General features: G+C 30.2%; 1 protein-coding gene across 2 annotated transcripts in view; it reads right to left on the reverse strand.

Moving 5' to 3' along the window:
• Positions 1-14,403, reverse strand: part of LOC100209470 (DENN domain-containing protein 5B) — a 59,936-nt gene that overhangs the window by 38,176 nt on the left and 7,357 nt on the right. For both annotated transcript variants that reach the window (XR_010642771.1, XM_065814711.1), the window contains exons 3-5: positions 9,762-10,404; positions 5,874-6,061; positions 4,699-5,707 (exon numbers count right to left, since the gene is read on the reverse strand). Coding sequence is in view for 1 of the 2 variants with exons in the window: in XM_065814711.1 (XP_065670783.1) it covers positions 4,699-5,707; positions 5,874-6,061; positions 9,762-10,404 (1,840 nt within the window). In the remaining variant the exon portion in view is untranslated. The remainder of the gene's footprint in view (positions 1-4,698; positions 5,708-5,873; positions 6,062-9,761; positions 10,405-14,403) is intronic.

A 14,403-nucleotide genomic window follows, 5' to 3' on the forward strand; every position in this document is an offset into this window, starting at 1 on the left:
GGTAGTCAGGTTTCCCGAACTCTGTGGTAGCTCTCAGAGAGGCTGATTCCATCAACAGCTGAAAAATATCAAAGTATTAACAGTGCCATGTTGCGCATGGATGGTGTCCCTGTTTGTACTTTTAGTGTGCATTGTGGAGGCCACATTTGGAGCTCTTTGTTACGGCCTAGGGTTTAATAGTAATAATGAGGCAATTGCTTGGGCTATTAAACAGCGTTCTGAGTACTATCTATGCTTTGAGTCAAGTTCTTCAATCTAATTTAAAAATGAATAAAGAACCAAAAATTAAAAAACACAAAAAACCATCATCATCACCAAGTTATGTGTCCTTTGTTTAGCACCACTTCACTCTAATGCCTTTCTCTTTGTTCTATATCGCTCTCCTTCATCTCAACACTGCACTTTTTTTGACACTATTTCTGATCATATTGACCAAGCCCTCTCTCTTTATCCATCAACTAATATAGTTGTTGTCGATGACTTTAATGCTCACCACTCTGAATGGCTTGGCTCTAGTGTCAGTGGCTCTGCAGGCATTAAAGCCCACAACTTTTGCCTTTCTTAATCCCTGACTCAAATAGTCAACTTTCCAACTCACTTTCCTGACAACCCTAATCATTTACCTTCTCTACTCGACTTACGTCTTGTTTCTGATCCTAGTCAGTGCTCAGTTTCTCCGCATTCACCCTTAGGTTCTTCTGATCACAGTTTGATCTCTCTGAAACTAATATCTCATTCTTCTTCATCACATGAATCCCCCTATTATCGAACCTTAAACAACTACAGTAAAGCTGACTGGGATTCTTTCCGTGATTTTCTTCGTGATGGCCCTTGGGTAGAAATCTTTCGTCATCCTATCGACAAATGTGCTTCTTACATAACTTCGTGGATTCAGGCTGGCATGGAATCTTTTATTCCCTCTCGACAATTCCAGGTCAAGCCTCACTCTCCTCCATGGTTTTCCTCACACTGTGCTGCTGCAATTGCCCATCGAAACCGTTACTTTCATATTTATCAATAAAACAATTCTCAAGAAAACAGATGTCTGTTTATTACTGCTAGAAACAACTGTAAAAAGCTTTTGTCTAACACCAAAACCTGCTATTCTCAGGTCATGAAATCTCGTATCTCATCTCAAAAATTAGGCTCTCGTGACTTCTGGAGAATCTATAATAATATCAATAATAAAGACAAATCTATAATTTCACCTCTCTTGTATGGTTCAGACTTTGCCACCTCACCAAAAGACAAAGCCGAATTGCTTGCTAAAAACTTTTGATCAATATCATTTCTTGATTCCAGTAGTTGCGTTCTACCTGATATTGCCAACAAACAGGTTGATCCATTGCTTGACATTCAAATCACTCCAGCATCTGTATCTAAAGTGATTTCCTGCCTTGACTCTTCGTCAGCTTGTGGCCCTGACAACATACCTGTTATTGTCTTGCAGAAGTGTTCTCCGGAGCTGTCGTCTATACTCTCAAAACTATTCAACAAGTGCTTATCAGAGTCTTGTTTTCCAGCCTGCTGGAAAGCGGCATCTGTTATTCCTATCTTCAAAAATTCTGGAGAGCGATCTGATTCGTCTAACTACCGTCCCATAAGTCTTCTTCCTATCATAAGCAAGGTTTTTGAATCTTTAATTAACAAACACTTAATTTCTCATCTTGAATCTAATAACTTACTTTCTGAACATCACTAAGGATTTCGATCTTCTCATTCTACAGCTGATTTGCTAACAGTAATAACTGACAGGTTTTATCGTGCATTAGATGAAGGTGGAGAGGTTAAGGCCATCGCTCTTGACATTTCAAAAGCTTATGATAAAGTTTGGCATGCTGGTCTTCTCCATAAGCTTTTTTCTTATGGTGTATCCAGCAACATCTTTAAGATCATTGAATCCTTCCTTTCCAATCGTAGCATAAAAGTTGTCCTCAATGGACAACACTCTTCTTCTTACTCTGTAACTTCAGGGGGTTCTCAAGATTCTATCCTTAGCCATATACTGTTTTTAATTTACATAAATGATCTTCCAGATATTCTCACATTTAAGATGGCATAGTTTGCTGATGATACTACCATTTATTCTTGTTGCGATAAGAAACCAACACCCTCTGATTGCTTGGAGGGGGCATTTGAGCTTGAAAAAGATCTCACTTCTGCTACAGCATGGAGCTCACAGTGGCTGGTGAACTTTAATTCAGATAAAACTCAACTTTTTTCAGCCAATCGTTATCGCAATAATTTAGATCTTCCTATATTTATGAACGGTGATGTACTCGATGAGTCACCTACTCTTCATCTTCTAGGATTAACTATTACTTCCAATCTTTCTTGGAAACCATATATCAAATCAGTTGCAAAATTAGCTTCTGCTAAGGTTGCATCTCTTTATCGAGCTCGTCACTTTCTTACTTCGGATTCTATTCTCTATCTCTATAAATCTCAAATCCGGCCCTGTATGGAATACTGTTGCTATATCTGGGGCGGATCTTCTAATGATCCCCTTTCTCTTTTAGACAAGGTGCAAAAACACATTGTAAACATAGTTGGACCTGCTCTTGCAGCCAACCTCCAACCATTACCACATCATTGTAATGTTGCTTCTCTTTCTCTTTTCTACAAATACTATAATGGACACTGCTCTAAAGAGCTAGCGCCTCTTGTGCCATCTACTAAAATTCATTCTCGTGTTACTCGTCATTCAATTAAGTGTCATCCTTTTTCTGTGACTGTTCCTAAGTGCTCCAAAAACTCTTACTCGTCTAGTTTTTTTCCTCGAACATCAGTGCTTTGGAATTCGCTTCCTTCATCTTGCTTTCCTGATTCATATAATTTACAATCTTTTAAGTCGTCCGTCAATCGTTATCTTGCTTTACAATCTTTATCTTTTCTCTTTCAGTAACTTCCAACTTTAATTAGTGGCTGTTTACAGCCTTGTTAGAAGCGAAGATGATTAAAAAAAAAAAAAAAAAAACTTAATTGAAAAATATGTTTTTTATTTTATTAACCAATGACATAGCAAATGTGATAATGGCCAAAGTAATAAAATAGTTGATTAATTACAATAAAAATTAAAAAAACTGCTATATATATTTAAAAAGGCTTTTTATGTGCTCCTTCTTGTTTTCTTTGGTGCCCTAAAAGACTTTTTTTTTTAAAGCCTGGGGCGATGCCCTCTTTAGTTTATTACTGGTATTACCTGAATTTATATCTTAATTTTACAATAACAACATTTAAAAATAAGTTTTCATTATTTGTGACGTTAAGTTTGTGATACGCCATTAATATTTATATAGCGGCTGAACTTATGAGATGGTATTGAAAGTTCGGTTGAAGTAGATGTTTTCATTTTAAATTAAATATTGAGTACTTGTTTTTATTTTACATTTTTTTATTTTTACAATATCAATATGTTTTAGGAAAAAAAATTGAACATTTTTTATTTATGTGTGATAAATAAATGTTCAAAGCTTAAGTAACCAAACTTACGCGATTATATGGTATATATATATATATATATATATATATATATATATATATATATATATATATATATATATATATATATATATATATATGCATATAGTGCCCAATAAACAGAGGCAACTTGCAGATGCACGGTTTGCAATGAATTTGTTATATGGTTTTCATAAGAGGTCAGTAGTATATAATAATCCAAGAAGATATAAACTAAAGGACTCAATTAGAGTGTTGCCATTATAGGAATATTAAGAATATTACAATAACCATAAAGCAATAAATAAAGTTTGTTATTGTTAGGATTAAAATTTAACAGCCAAAATAGAAAAAAGTGTTGCCCATTCAAGAATAACTTAATACAGCATTAAGCATCATTTTATTATTTTGTTCATCATTTTAGTATTTTGTTATAATTATACATAATTATACAAATATCTAAAGTAGAAAATATAAAATTGTGTCAAACAATTTCTTCTATTTTTTTAAGCTGATATTCAAATTTGAAAGCCCAAGTACTTATAAAATGTCTAAAAATGATGAAATTTAGTTAAAGGAAGAATTGAAATCATGAGGATAATTAAGACCTTATTTCATATATTAGTGATGAGATAATTTAAGTCTATTTATATATATATTATCTACTTATTTACCAGAAAAAAAAAATTATGTTTATATAAAAGAAATGGATTCTTGAAACTTCTACAATGCAATATCTAGTTTCACTGGAAAAAAAAGTTATCATTAGATCATCCAAATGAATCCTTCGAATCAAGTTCTTTAAATTTACCCTTTTTTAATTAAAAACATATATTTCATTTTTTATTTATTTTTGTAAAAAATTGTTGTATAACTGTAGATTCTAAATATACATTGCATTACAGGTCCATATTAATTATATCCTAAATTCAAAACAAACTTAACATTTTATGGTCTTTACATTACTTGAATATAAACCAATCACAAATCTTTAAATTACTTTGATTAAACTGATGTGAATGTTAAAATTTAACTTTAATACTTGCACTTTGAATCAAAAATATACACAAGAACTTGTATAGTAAACTGATAAGGCAAATGCAGAGAGCTGTTTTAACCCTCAAGAGCATAAAAAAAAATTCTTTATCTAAAGGCTTCAGATAACTAATAAATATCAATTAAACCCACATTAACCTAATTAACCACATTGATAATCTTTTTATAACGTTAAAAACTTACTTGCACTTGATATTGTTGTACATTTCTCATATGTTGGACTTCTTATTAAACCAAGTTTAACTTTTAGCTTGTCTATTCTTTTATCAAAATAAGCAAGACGAGGATCACAGTCCTCCCAAAGAGCCATAATCTTCATGTCAATTAAACTAGCAAAACCTTGTGTTTCCACAAACAAAGTCATAAATGGTAAATGTGCTTGAGATTGGTCAGATAAAAATGCAGCTTTATCAAAATTTTGCATTTGATCACGATCCACTAACCATTCCTCTTTGGTTTGCTGTGGAAGAATAACAAAATGTTCATAATCAACAAGAATATGAGTAAAGCAATTCACAAAAATCTCACGAACAATTATATTGATTTCATCTTCATGTTGCTGTGTTCTCTTGCATGTTATTGAACGTGAACCCCATACATGTTCACCATCTTTGTTTGATAAGGAGTCTGTGATTGATGCATTTTCGCTTTCATTATTACTAATTATAACATTTGGAGCTTCTAGGCCTACTCGTTCAATAACAGCCATCATGGCTGCTAAACGTGGATTTATAGACTTTTTAGATTCAGTAGACTCTTTACTTAATAAAGAACTTGATTTACTTTCTACATGCTGGATAGGAATAATATCTCCAGACCAGTTACCACTCATAAATTTCACATTTGGGTGTGATTTTGGTTTTCCAATAACTAAAGAAGAAGTTCTGCTTATTGACAACTTTGAGTAGTTTTTAAAATAATCACTGTTTTGGTTTAAATAATATTCTACAGACTTATCAGATTTGTTCATTGAAATATCAGAATTATTAGGTTCATCACACATATCATTTTCTAAATTTCCATTATTAGATAAACTGTTCTTTAGCAAAAGACAACCTTTTCGTAACTCTATATTATACAAGTTTGTTATTGATTCCAACTCAGCAATAAGTTCATTTCTAACAGGTAACTCTGGAATTTCTTGGGGAAGGTGTATTGAGTTATTGTCAATATCAAGAAGACAAAGAGAACCCTACATTAAAAACTATATATAAAAACACAGAGAATAAAAAATATATATTTATTTTTCTAATGCTAAAAACAGCACACAGAAAGAAATTTCACAATAAGAACTATGAAATAATAATATGAAGCTATTAAATATTATAATAATAGATTTAAAAAAAAACTAATTTTACTTCTTGTGGCAAATCAAGTCTATCTTTTTCATCTTCTGTTTCATAGCACAAACCCATTATAAAAGGAACTGGTGCATCAAGATAATGCAACAAAAATGGAGGCAACACTGGTACATAAACATGTTGCCATAGCAATGGAAAAAATAGAGTTGTTAAACTTTCAGCTATTAACATAAGTTTGTGGCTGTCTAAAATTAAAAGAAATTCACTAATACCACATAAATTATTACTTACTTAAAAAAAATTTAAAACATGCCGAAACCATTATTAACAATTTGAAATGAATTCAAAATAAAATTCTCAATATTTAAGTGCAAAATAGAAACTATTAAATAAATAAAAAAGATATTAAAAAGAAATATTTTTGAAAAGATATCAATACAATTAACACTGTGATTACACGTTGTATTCACATGTTTCACATAAAAAAAAAGACTAAAAACATTAATGTTAAACTTTAAGAACAAATATATACAAATCTTAATAACACATCATATTACAGAACTGATTATTTCATTTTCAAATGAATAACTCAATTTAGCATTTGATGCTACTTGAGATTTTAACGATTTTAAGTTTAAAAGACTTTAAATAAATACCATGATTATATAAAAAACAAAACTATGGAATTTTGTGGAAATATTGAACTAATTTAAAAAAAACTTATTAATGAAAAAAATTTACATATTTACAGATTAATTATTTTTTTTAAATGTTTACTTTTATTGCTATCAAGTTATGCTTGATTAGTGAAAGATGACTTCTTATCTTTTAAATGATAAGCAAAAGTCTTGCAATCTTAATTAAAAGTTTATTCCATTAAACTTAAAAATATATAAATATATATATACACACACACAGACACACACACACACACACACACACACACACACACACACACACACACACACACACACACACACACACACTCACACACACACACACACACACAAATGAAGTTTCATTATATTAAGTATTGTGGAAAAAACTATGTTTCAAAAACAAAGAAAGCAAACAAAGATTTAGGTTTCCAAGTACCATTTATTAAAAAAATATATACTATTGCGCTTTCACTTTCACTTTTCACTTAAGACAAAAAAGTTAAACGTAGCTTTATGAATATTTTTGATGCAGTGTTATTATTTATAACATGTTTACAAGGAATTCAATTTTTTGTAATAAATAGAAAAAGAGGGAAAAAAAAAACAAGAAAAATTTTTTTTATTTATTTAAATCTAAATAACTTTTTTAATCAAAATTCTTTCTTAATTATAAGGAAAATTCTGTTTTTACTTTTTTGATATCGCACAACCTGTTAATTATATAAATTTGTAATTATTATAAAAAATTATTTTTCTAAACTATAATTTTTCGCAAAATAAAACTCATATATATAAAAAAAGACATCACAAGAGCTATATTGTTTTAAACATAATTTTTTTTTTATTTTTACATCTTCTATTCCAACAAGGCTGTAAGCAATTACTATAAGAGTTGGAAGTTACAAGAAGAGAAAAGATGAAGTTTGTAGAGCAAGATAACGATTGACAGAGGACTTACAAGATTGCAAATTATTTGAATCAGGAAAGTAAGATGAAGGAAGTGAATTCCAAAGAACTGATGTTCAAGAAAAAAATCTAGACAAATAAGAGTTTTTAAAGCACTTAGGAACAGTCACAGAAAAAGGATGACACTTAATTGATTGACGAGTAACACAAGAACGAATTTTAGTAGATGGCACAAGAGACGCTAGCTCTTTAAAGCAGTGCCCATTATAGTATTTGTAGAAAAGAGAAAGTGAAGCAACATTACGACAATGTGATAACGGTTGGAGGTCGGCTGCAAGAGCAGGTCCAACTATGTTTACAATGCATTTTTGCACTTTGTCTAAAAGAGAAAGGGCATCAGTAGTAGATCTGCCCCAGATATGGCAACAGTATTCCATACAAGGACAGACTTAAGATTTATAGAGATAAAGAATAGAATCCAGAGTAAGAAAGTGTCTAGCACGAGAAAGAGATGCAACCCAAGCAGATGCTGATTTTGCAATGGAGTTGATATACAGTTTCCAAGAAAGATCAGAAGTAAGAGTTAATCCTAGAAGATGAAGGGTAGATGACTGGTCAAGTACATCACCATTCATAATTATAGGAAGATCTAAATTATAGCGACAATGATTAACTGAAAAATATTGGGTTTTATCTGAATTAAAGTTCAACAGTCACTGTGAGCCCCATGCTGTAGTAGAAGTGGGATCCTTTTCAAGCTCAAATGCCCCCTTCAAGCAATCAGAGAGTGTAGGCTTCTTACCATGACAATAATCAATCGTAGTATCATCAGCAAACAATGCCACCTTAGATGTGAGAATATCTGGAAAATCGTTAATGTAAATTAAAAAGAGTATTAGGCCTAGGATTGAACCTTGAGGAACTCCTGAAGTTACAAGATACAAGAAAGAAGAGTGCTGTCCATTGAGGACAACTTTCTTAAAGATGTTACCAGATACACTGTAAGAAGAAAGCTTATGGAGAAGACCAGCATGTCAAATTTTATCAAAAGCTTTAGAAATGTCAAGAGCGATAGCCTTAGCCTCTCTACCTCTATCTAATGCACGATAAAACCTATCGGTTATTACTGTTAGCAAATCAGCTGTAGAACAAGAAGATCGAAATCCATATTGATGATCAGAAAGTAAGTTGTTAGATTCAAGATGAGAAACTAAGTGTTCGTTAATTAATGATTAAAAACCTTGCTTATGATAGGAAGAAGACTAATGGGACAGTAGTTAGACGAGTCATATCATTCTCCAGAATTTATAAAAATAGGGATAACAGATGCCGCTTTCCAGCAGGATGAAAACAAGACTCTAATAAGCACTTGTTAAATAGTTTTGAAAGTATGGATAACAGCTCCAGAGAACACTTCTGCAAGACTACAACAGGTATGTTGTCTGGATCACAAGCTGTAAAAGAGTAGAATTGTAGAAGAAAGAGAAAGAGTATTAGAAAGAGTAGAAAGTACTTTTAATTTTTATTAAAGTATTTAAATTTTATTGAAAGTAGAGTAGAAAACTGTAGAATTCAAGAAGAAAAATTAATAATAGAGTTATACCCTTAAAAGAAGTTTTTGTTTTTTTTATTATAAAAAAATAAACTCTTTGTATGATGTCAACAAAAGTTTGTAATAATGTTTTTTCATTTTTTTTTGATAAAATGAAAAAACATTTTGTTATAAAATCATTATAACAAAACAAACAAACAGAATTTAAATATCAAAATAAATCTAAATAAATATTCCTGTTCTTACAATAATTAAAATTTTTTTATTATGTTCATTTTATGATTTCTTTGTTTTACGCGTCTACAACATTTTTTTTACGCACCTATAACATCTTTTTTTTTTTTACTTTTACTGAAATTTTTTGATGGAAAAGTTAGGTTGATAAAAAATAAATTTTCTTTTTTTTCTTCTGAAGTTACTACATTTGTAATTAGCGCGAATATCAAATGTAATTATCATGCAAACTTTTTTAAGTTATCGTCATTCAAACTTCATAAGTGGTTTTTATAACTTTAATTACTACTTTTATCTTATCGCTTAAATGATTTCTTTAGACTTTAAAAAATGATAAAAAATGGCTTATGTGAAATGGCTTAGAGCGTATGTTAATAGCGCGCCAGTTTACGCTTCAAAACAAGGCTTAATATATATATATCATATATTTTATTAATTAATTAATATTCAACTATCAAACAAATATAGTGCATAATTAATTATTAATCAAAAATAAGCCTAATAAAACAAAGTGGGTGCATAACTGATTAAAATTAGCCTAATCAAACTAAGTGGGTGCATAATTAAACAAAAACTAAAAAGTAAAGTACATACCACTTGAGAGTAGCAGAATCTGATGCTCTAATAACATACAAGTAAACAAATCAACTAGATTTTCTAACCCTAATGTAATTAATACTTCTTTCATTGAATAGTCAAAATATGGTAGTTCGTTTAACTGAGGATTCCGAACAATTATTGGATCACCATTTAGTGAAATATAGCGCATTGTTTTACCAGGAGGTAAAACAGGAATCTCATATAAAACATTATAAATGTAACTTTCTACACATAAAGAACTTTTTTCTTCATAAAGACCAACTTGCAGTATATTTTCAAGGCAGTGACGTGCAAGTCTGACAAATGGCTTTTTCATTATAATACAAATTGATTTTGAGACAAAAAGCTGTTCATCATCTTTCTTAAAAGAATTAAAAGAACTACTCAACCTTTTGTTAAAAGGTCTGTTCATATGAAATGGTTGATCTGTTTTTGAAACTAATGCCAACTCCGTATCAAACATTTTAAATAGTGTATCCATAGCAATGATAATGTTTTCATTTATAACTTTCTCAAAGAATGTTAAAACAAATCCATAAATCTTTGTACCATTTTCTCTTGTTTGTAAAAAAGAATGAAATTTAGTTCCTGTTCTACGAACACTTTTACGAAAGTAAACTCCACGTGGCATGCATAGCTTTTATAAAAAAAACTTCAAAATAAAAATATTAAATAATTCAATGAAATACTTAAACCAATATTCAAACAACAGTTTTTAATATCTAAATATGCAAATTTTATTTTTGTATATATATTCTCCATAAACAAAACAAAAAAATTTTCTCACCATTTATCTTAACACACCTACAGTCTATTTTTTAATATTTATTTAGCCCTTAAAACTCTTCAGAGGGAACTCACCCTAAAGATTTCCCTTAGTATAAAAGTCTGTAAGTGAAAACAGAATGTATTGTACTTGTATATAAACTAAAACTGAACCATTTTCAAACATTATGTAGTTTTATTTCAACAATATTTTGAATCATATAGTAAGAGTTTTTTACCTTTAAAAGAAAAAGAAAGTATAAAAACTATTTGATTTTAGTTTGTTGTCTAATTATTGTCAAGATTAATGTCAAGTCTAATTAATGTCAAGATTAAGTAAAAAATTTAATATTAATATTTTAGAATTTATTATAAAAGATACAAAAACACATAGCTAACATACATACATTCCCTAAAACAGTTAGCTAATGTGCCTACATTTCCTAAGCGCCTCCACATTACTATCTTAAGCTAATAACTTATAATAATTAATAACATAATAACAATTTCTTTATGTGTATGTGGGAGTTTTTTCTTTACTGCCCTTATCTAAATTTTCTTGATATTCTTACCTCTAAAGTGACTCTACTTGCTGATGATAAATCTATATCATAAGCTTTAAGAAAAAGTCATCACTTTTGATTGCTTCAAAGTCCTCTACTTTCAGATGATCTGAAAGTAGAGCATAAAAAGAATAAATCTTACATATTATAACATATTATAAAAAGTATAAAAAAAAAAATTTGAAACAGCTTTTCTTTAATTATTTGATATCACTGATTCATAGGGTATGGTTTTTTATCTGTATTTTTTCAAATTACTGTTAAAAAAAAACAGAGATGAGTAGGTCATTGAACAAATAAGTTAATTCAAATTTAATAGATTTCAAAGAATTCAAAATTATCAATTATCTAAGAAATCTATCTAAGAAACCATTTACCTAAGAAAGATAATAATTATAATGACTTGCATAAAAAATTAACTCATACTGAAACTCATTAACATTGCAACAACTGATGAAAAAGGTACTGATACTAATTAACTTTGTGACAATGGATGAAAAAGGTACTGATACTCATTAACTTTGTGAGAAGTGAGACAAAAATTAACAACTAATTTAACTGATTGCAACTCAAGAAAAAGAGTATAAAAGTCGTAAATTTAAAACTTCACCAGCTTACATTACATTTGACAATAATAATAAATCTTACATTAACATTTGGCAATAGTAATCCTACTTAATTAAAATTTTAATTTATTAGTTAGCCAGGGTTGGCATTAAAAAACCCACCCAAAAAACAAACAAAAAAACAGGTTTTTTTAGGTTTTTTTAAAATAATATTTTATTTAAAGGATTCTCTTTGCTTGGTTTTTTTCTGTGATTTATTTATTTCAGAAAACATTAAAACATAATTATGACTAATTAAAAGGTAATTATTATTGAAAAGAGGATATGGATATGATCAGAATATAGTATTTAATAAGAATCAAAATTTTTACAAGACATGATTTTTTTTGAAATATTTCTGAAAAAATAGTTTTAGTATTTTTTACAATATACTTTCAGTGATCTCAGTGGCTTTCATCAACCATATCAAAGTCAGGCCTGTGTTCTATCTTACAAATTACTCAAGAAACTTTTATTCAAACAGTATTATTATTTGTGTAGCATTAAGTATATTTAACTTGCATATTTCGATGCAATGTGTATTTTTCAGAAAAAAATCTTTATAAGAATGCCATTCGGAAGTGGAAGGAAGAAAGGATGGGAGTGGAAGGAGGTCAGTGAGATAGAAGGGGACAAAAATAGTGTTTAGTGTGACCATTGTTCAGAGAAGATTAGTGGAAAAATTGAAAGAGTTCGTATTCATTTGGAGAAGTGTAAAGAGAGAAAGAAGAACACTGATGAACAAGAACCAAGACCTGGAAGCTCAATGAGCAATATTAGCCTCTTGTCAAATGAGTCAGATACTTCAATTTCCGAAGGATCTATTATGTCCAGCTCCACACCAGCAAAAATGTTTAAAAGTAGTAACTTAAATAACTTTGTAGTTAGAACATCAAATGATCAGAAAGATGCCATAGACAAGCAAGTTGCCCAGTTTTTTTTCAGCTCTAACATGCCTTTTAATTCAGTGGAAAATTGTGAGTTTCAGAAACTTTGCTCTCTTCTTTGTCCTGGGAATGTCCCATCAAGCCGAAAGAAACTGGGTGGAGATCTATTAAATGAAGTCTATGATGATCTCTCAGCTGGTATTAAGAACGAACTGGAAACCAAAGACACGTTGGTAATTTGTCAAGATGGATGGTCTAGTATTCAGAATGACCCAATAATTGCTCACTCATTTTATGATGGAAAAAAGAGTTATCTGTACAACATAGTTGACTCAGGATCAGAAAAAAAAAACTGCAGAATACAGCTTCAAAATCATCAATGAAGCTATAGTTAGCATAAAAAATGATTATAATAAGTTTGTATTTGCTGTCTGCACTGACAATGAAGCTAAGATAAAGAAAATAAAAGAGCTGATCAAACAAGAGTATCCTGATATGTTAACATATGGCTGTAATGCACACTATATGAATTTGCTACAGAAAGACACTTGCAATTCTTTTTCAACAATTTTAAAACAGGTTGTGGAAATTTAGAAATATTTTAGAAATGTGCATATGACTCATGGTTTGTTAAAGGAAAAAGGTGGATGTATGCCTCAGCTGCCAAATGAAACATGCTGGAACTCTCAAGTTGCCTGCATTTAAACATACCAGAAAAATTATAACTTCTACGTGGAGATCTATGGAGGGAAGATGGAAGATTTTCCAGCCAATATTGGAAGAATAATTGAGAATATAGCCATCAAACGTGAGGCAAGTCGTCTTCTTAGTCAAATGAAAATATTGGGGATTGCCGTAGACAAGATGCAGAGTGATTCTTGTCATCTCTCTGACGCAGTTCATATCTGGTATTCATTGATAAAGGATGAAGAGCTATCCATATACTATGATGCAATAAAGAAGAGATTTCAAGATGCTGTACAACCCGTTCATATTTTGGCCTATATAACTGACCATCGCTATGTAGATGATTACAAAAGCTTCATTGATAATGATAATGAAAACAGTGCAGAACAATGGTTAGAGGACAGGAACCCTGATTTCTTGGGTTTACTATACAAGTTTAACTTGAAGGACAGTGAGGTGTTCCCCAAGCAAATGTTCTCAGAATCACTAAAGGTTATCTCTCCATCAGAATGGTGGAACATCATGAAAGGAAAGGTTACTAGATCTCAAATTAGGGATAAAGAGGTTTCTGCCAATTTCTGCAGCTTTCTAGCTTCTCTACACTCCTTTCCTCCTAGCTCAGCCTCAATTGAGAGATGGTTTTCAACCTTTGGATTTGTCTGGTCGAAGATCAGGAATCGTCTTGGTGCAGATAAGGCAATGAAACTTGTGAAGATTTACAAATCATTTCATAATAGCTCAGCAGCTGACAGCAGTTCCTGTGATGATATCAAATCTGATCAATAAGTAGGTAAGTAGTAGGAAAAATCGTTTTTAACTTCAGTATAACCATCTAAATTCTGAAAAAAATTCTATTTCTATTATTTAAGTGTAATTTATATTTGTTTTAGTTTACTCTTGATGATCCCAGAGGAAGTGTTTAACTGGAAAGCTGTCAAAAACATCTGAAAAGCTGACAAGAATTGAAAATTATTGTAATAATCAAACAAAGTAAAAATATGTAAGGAGAATTTTATTTACAGTTCTTCAATTTATTAAATTTCCCTTGTAAAACTCTTTTCAATAAATAAATATAACTATTACCAAGTGTTTTTAATTATTATTTTGAAAAAATTAAATGTTTAAAGAT

This window comes from Hydra vulgaris, chromosome 12, assembly GCF_038396675.1.
Source record: "Hydra vulgaris chromosome 12, alternate assembly HydraT2T_AEP".
In the NCBI taxonomy this organism is placed as follows: domain Eukaryota; kingdom Metazoa; phylum Cnidaria; class Hydrozoa; order Anthoathecata; family Hydridae; genus Hydra; species Hydra vulgaris.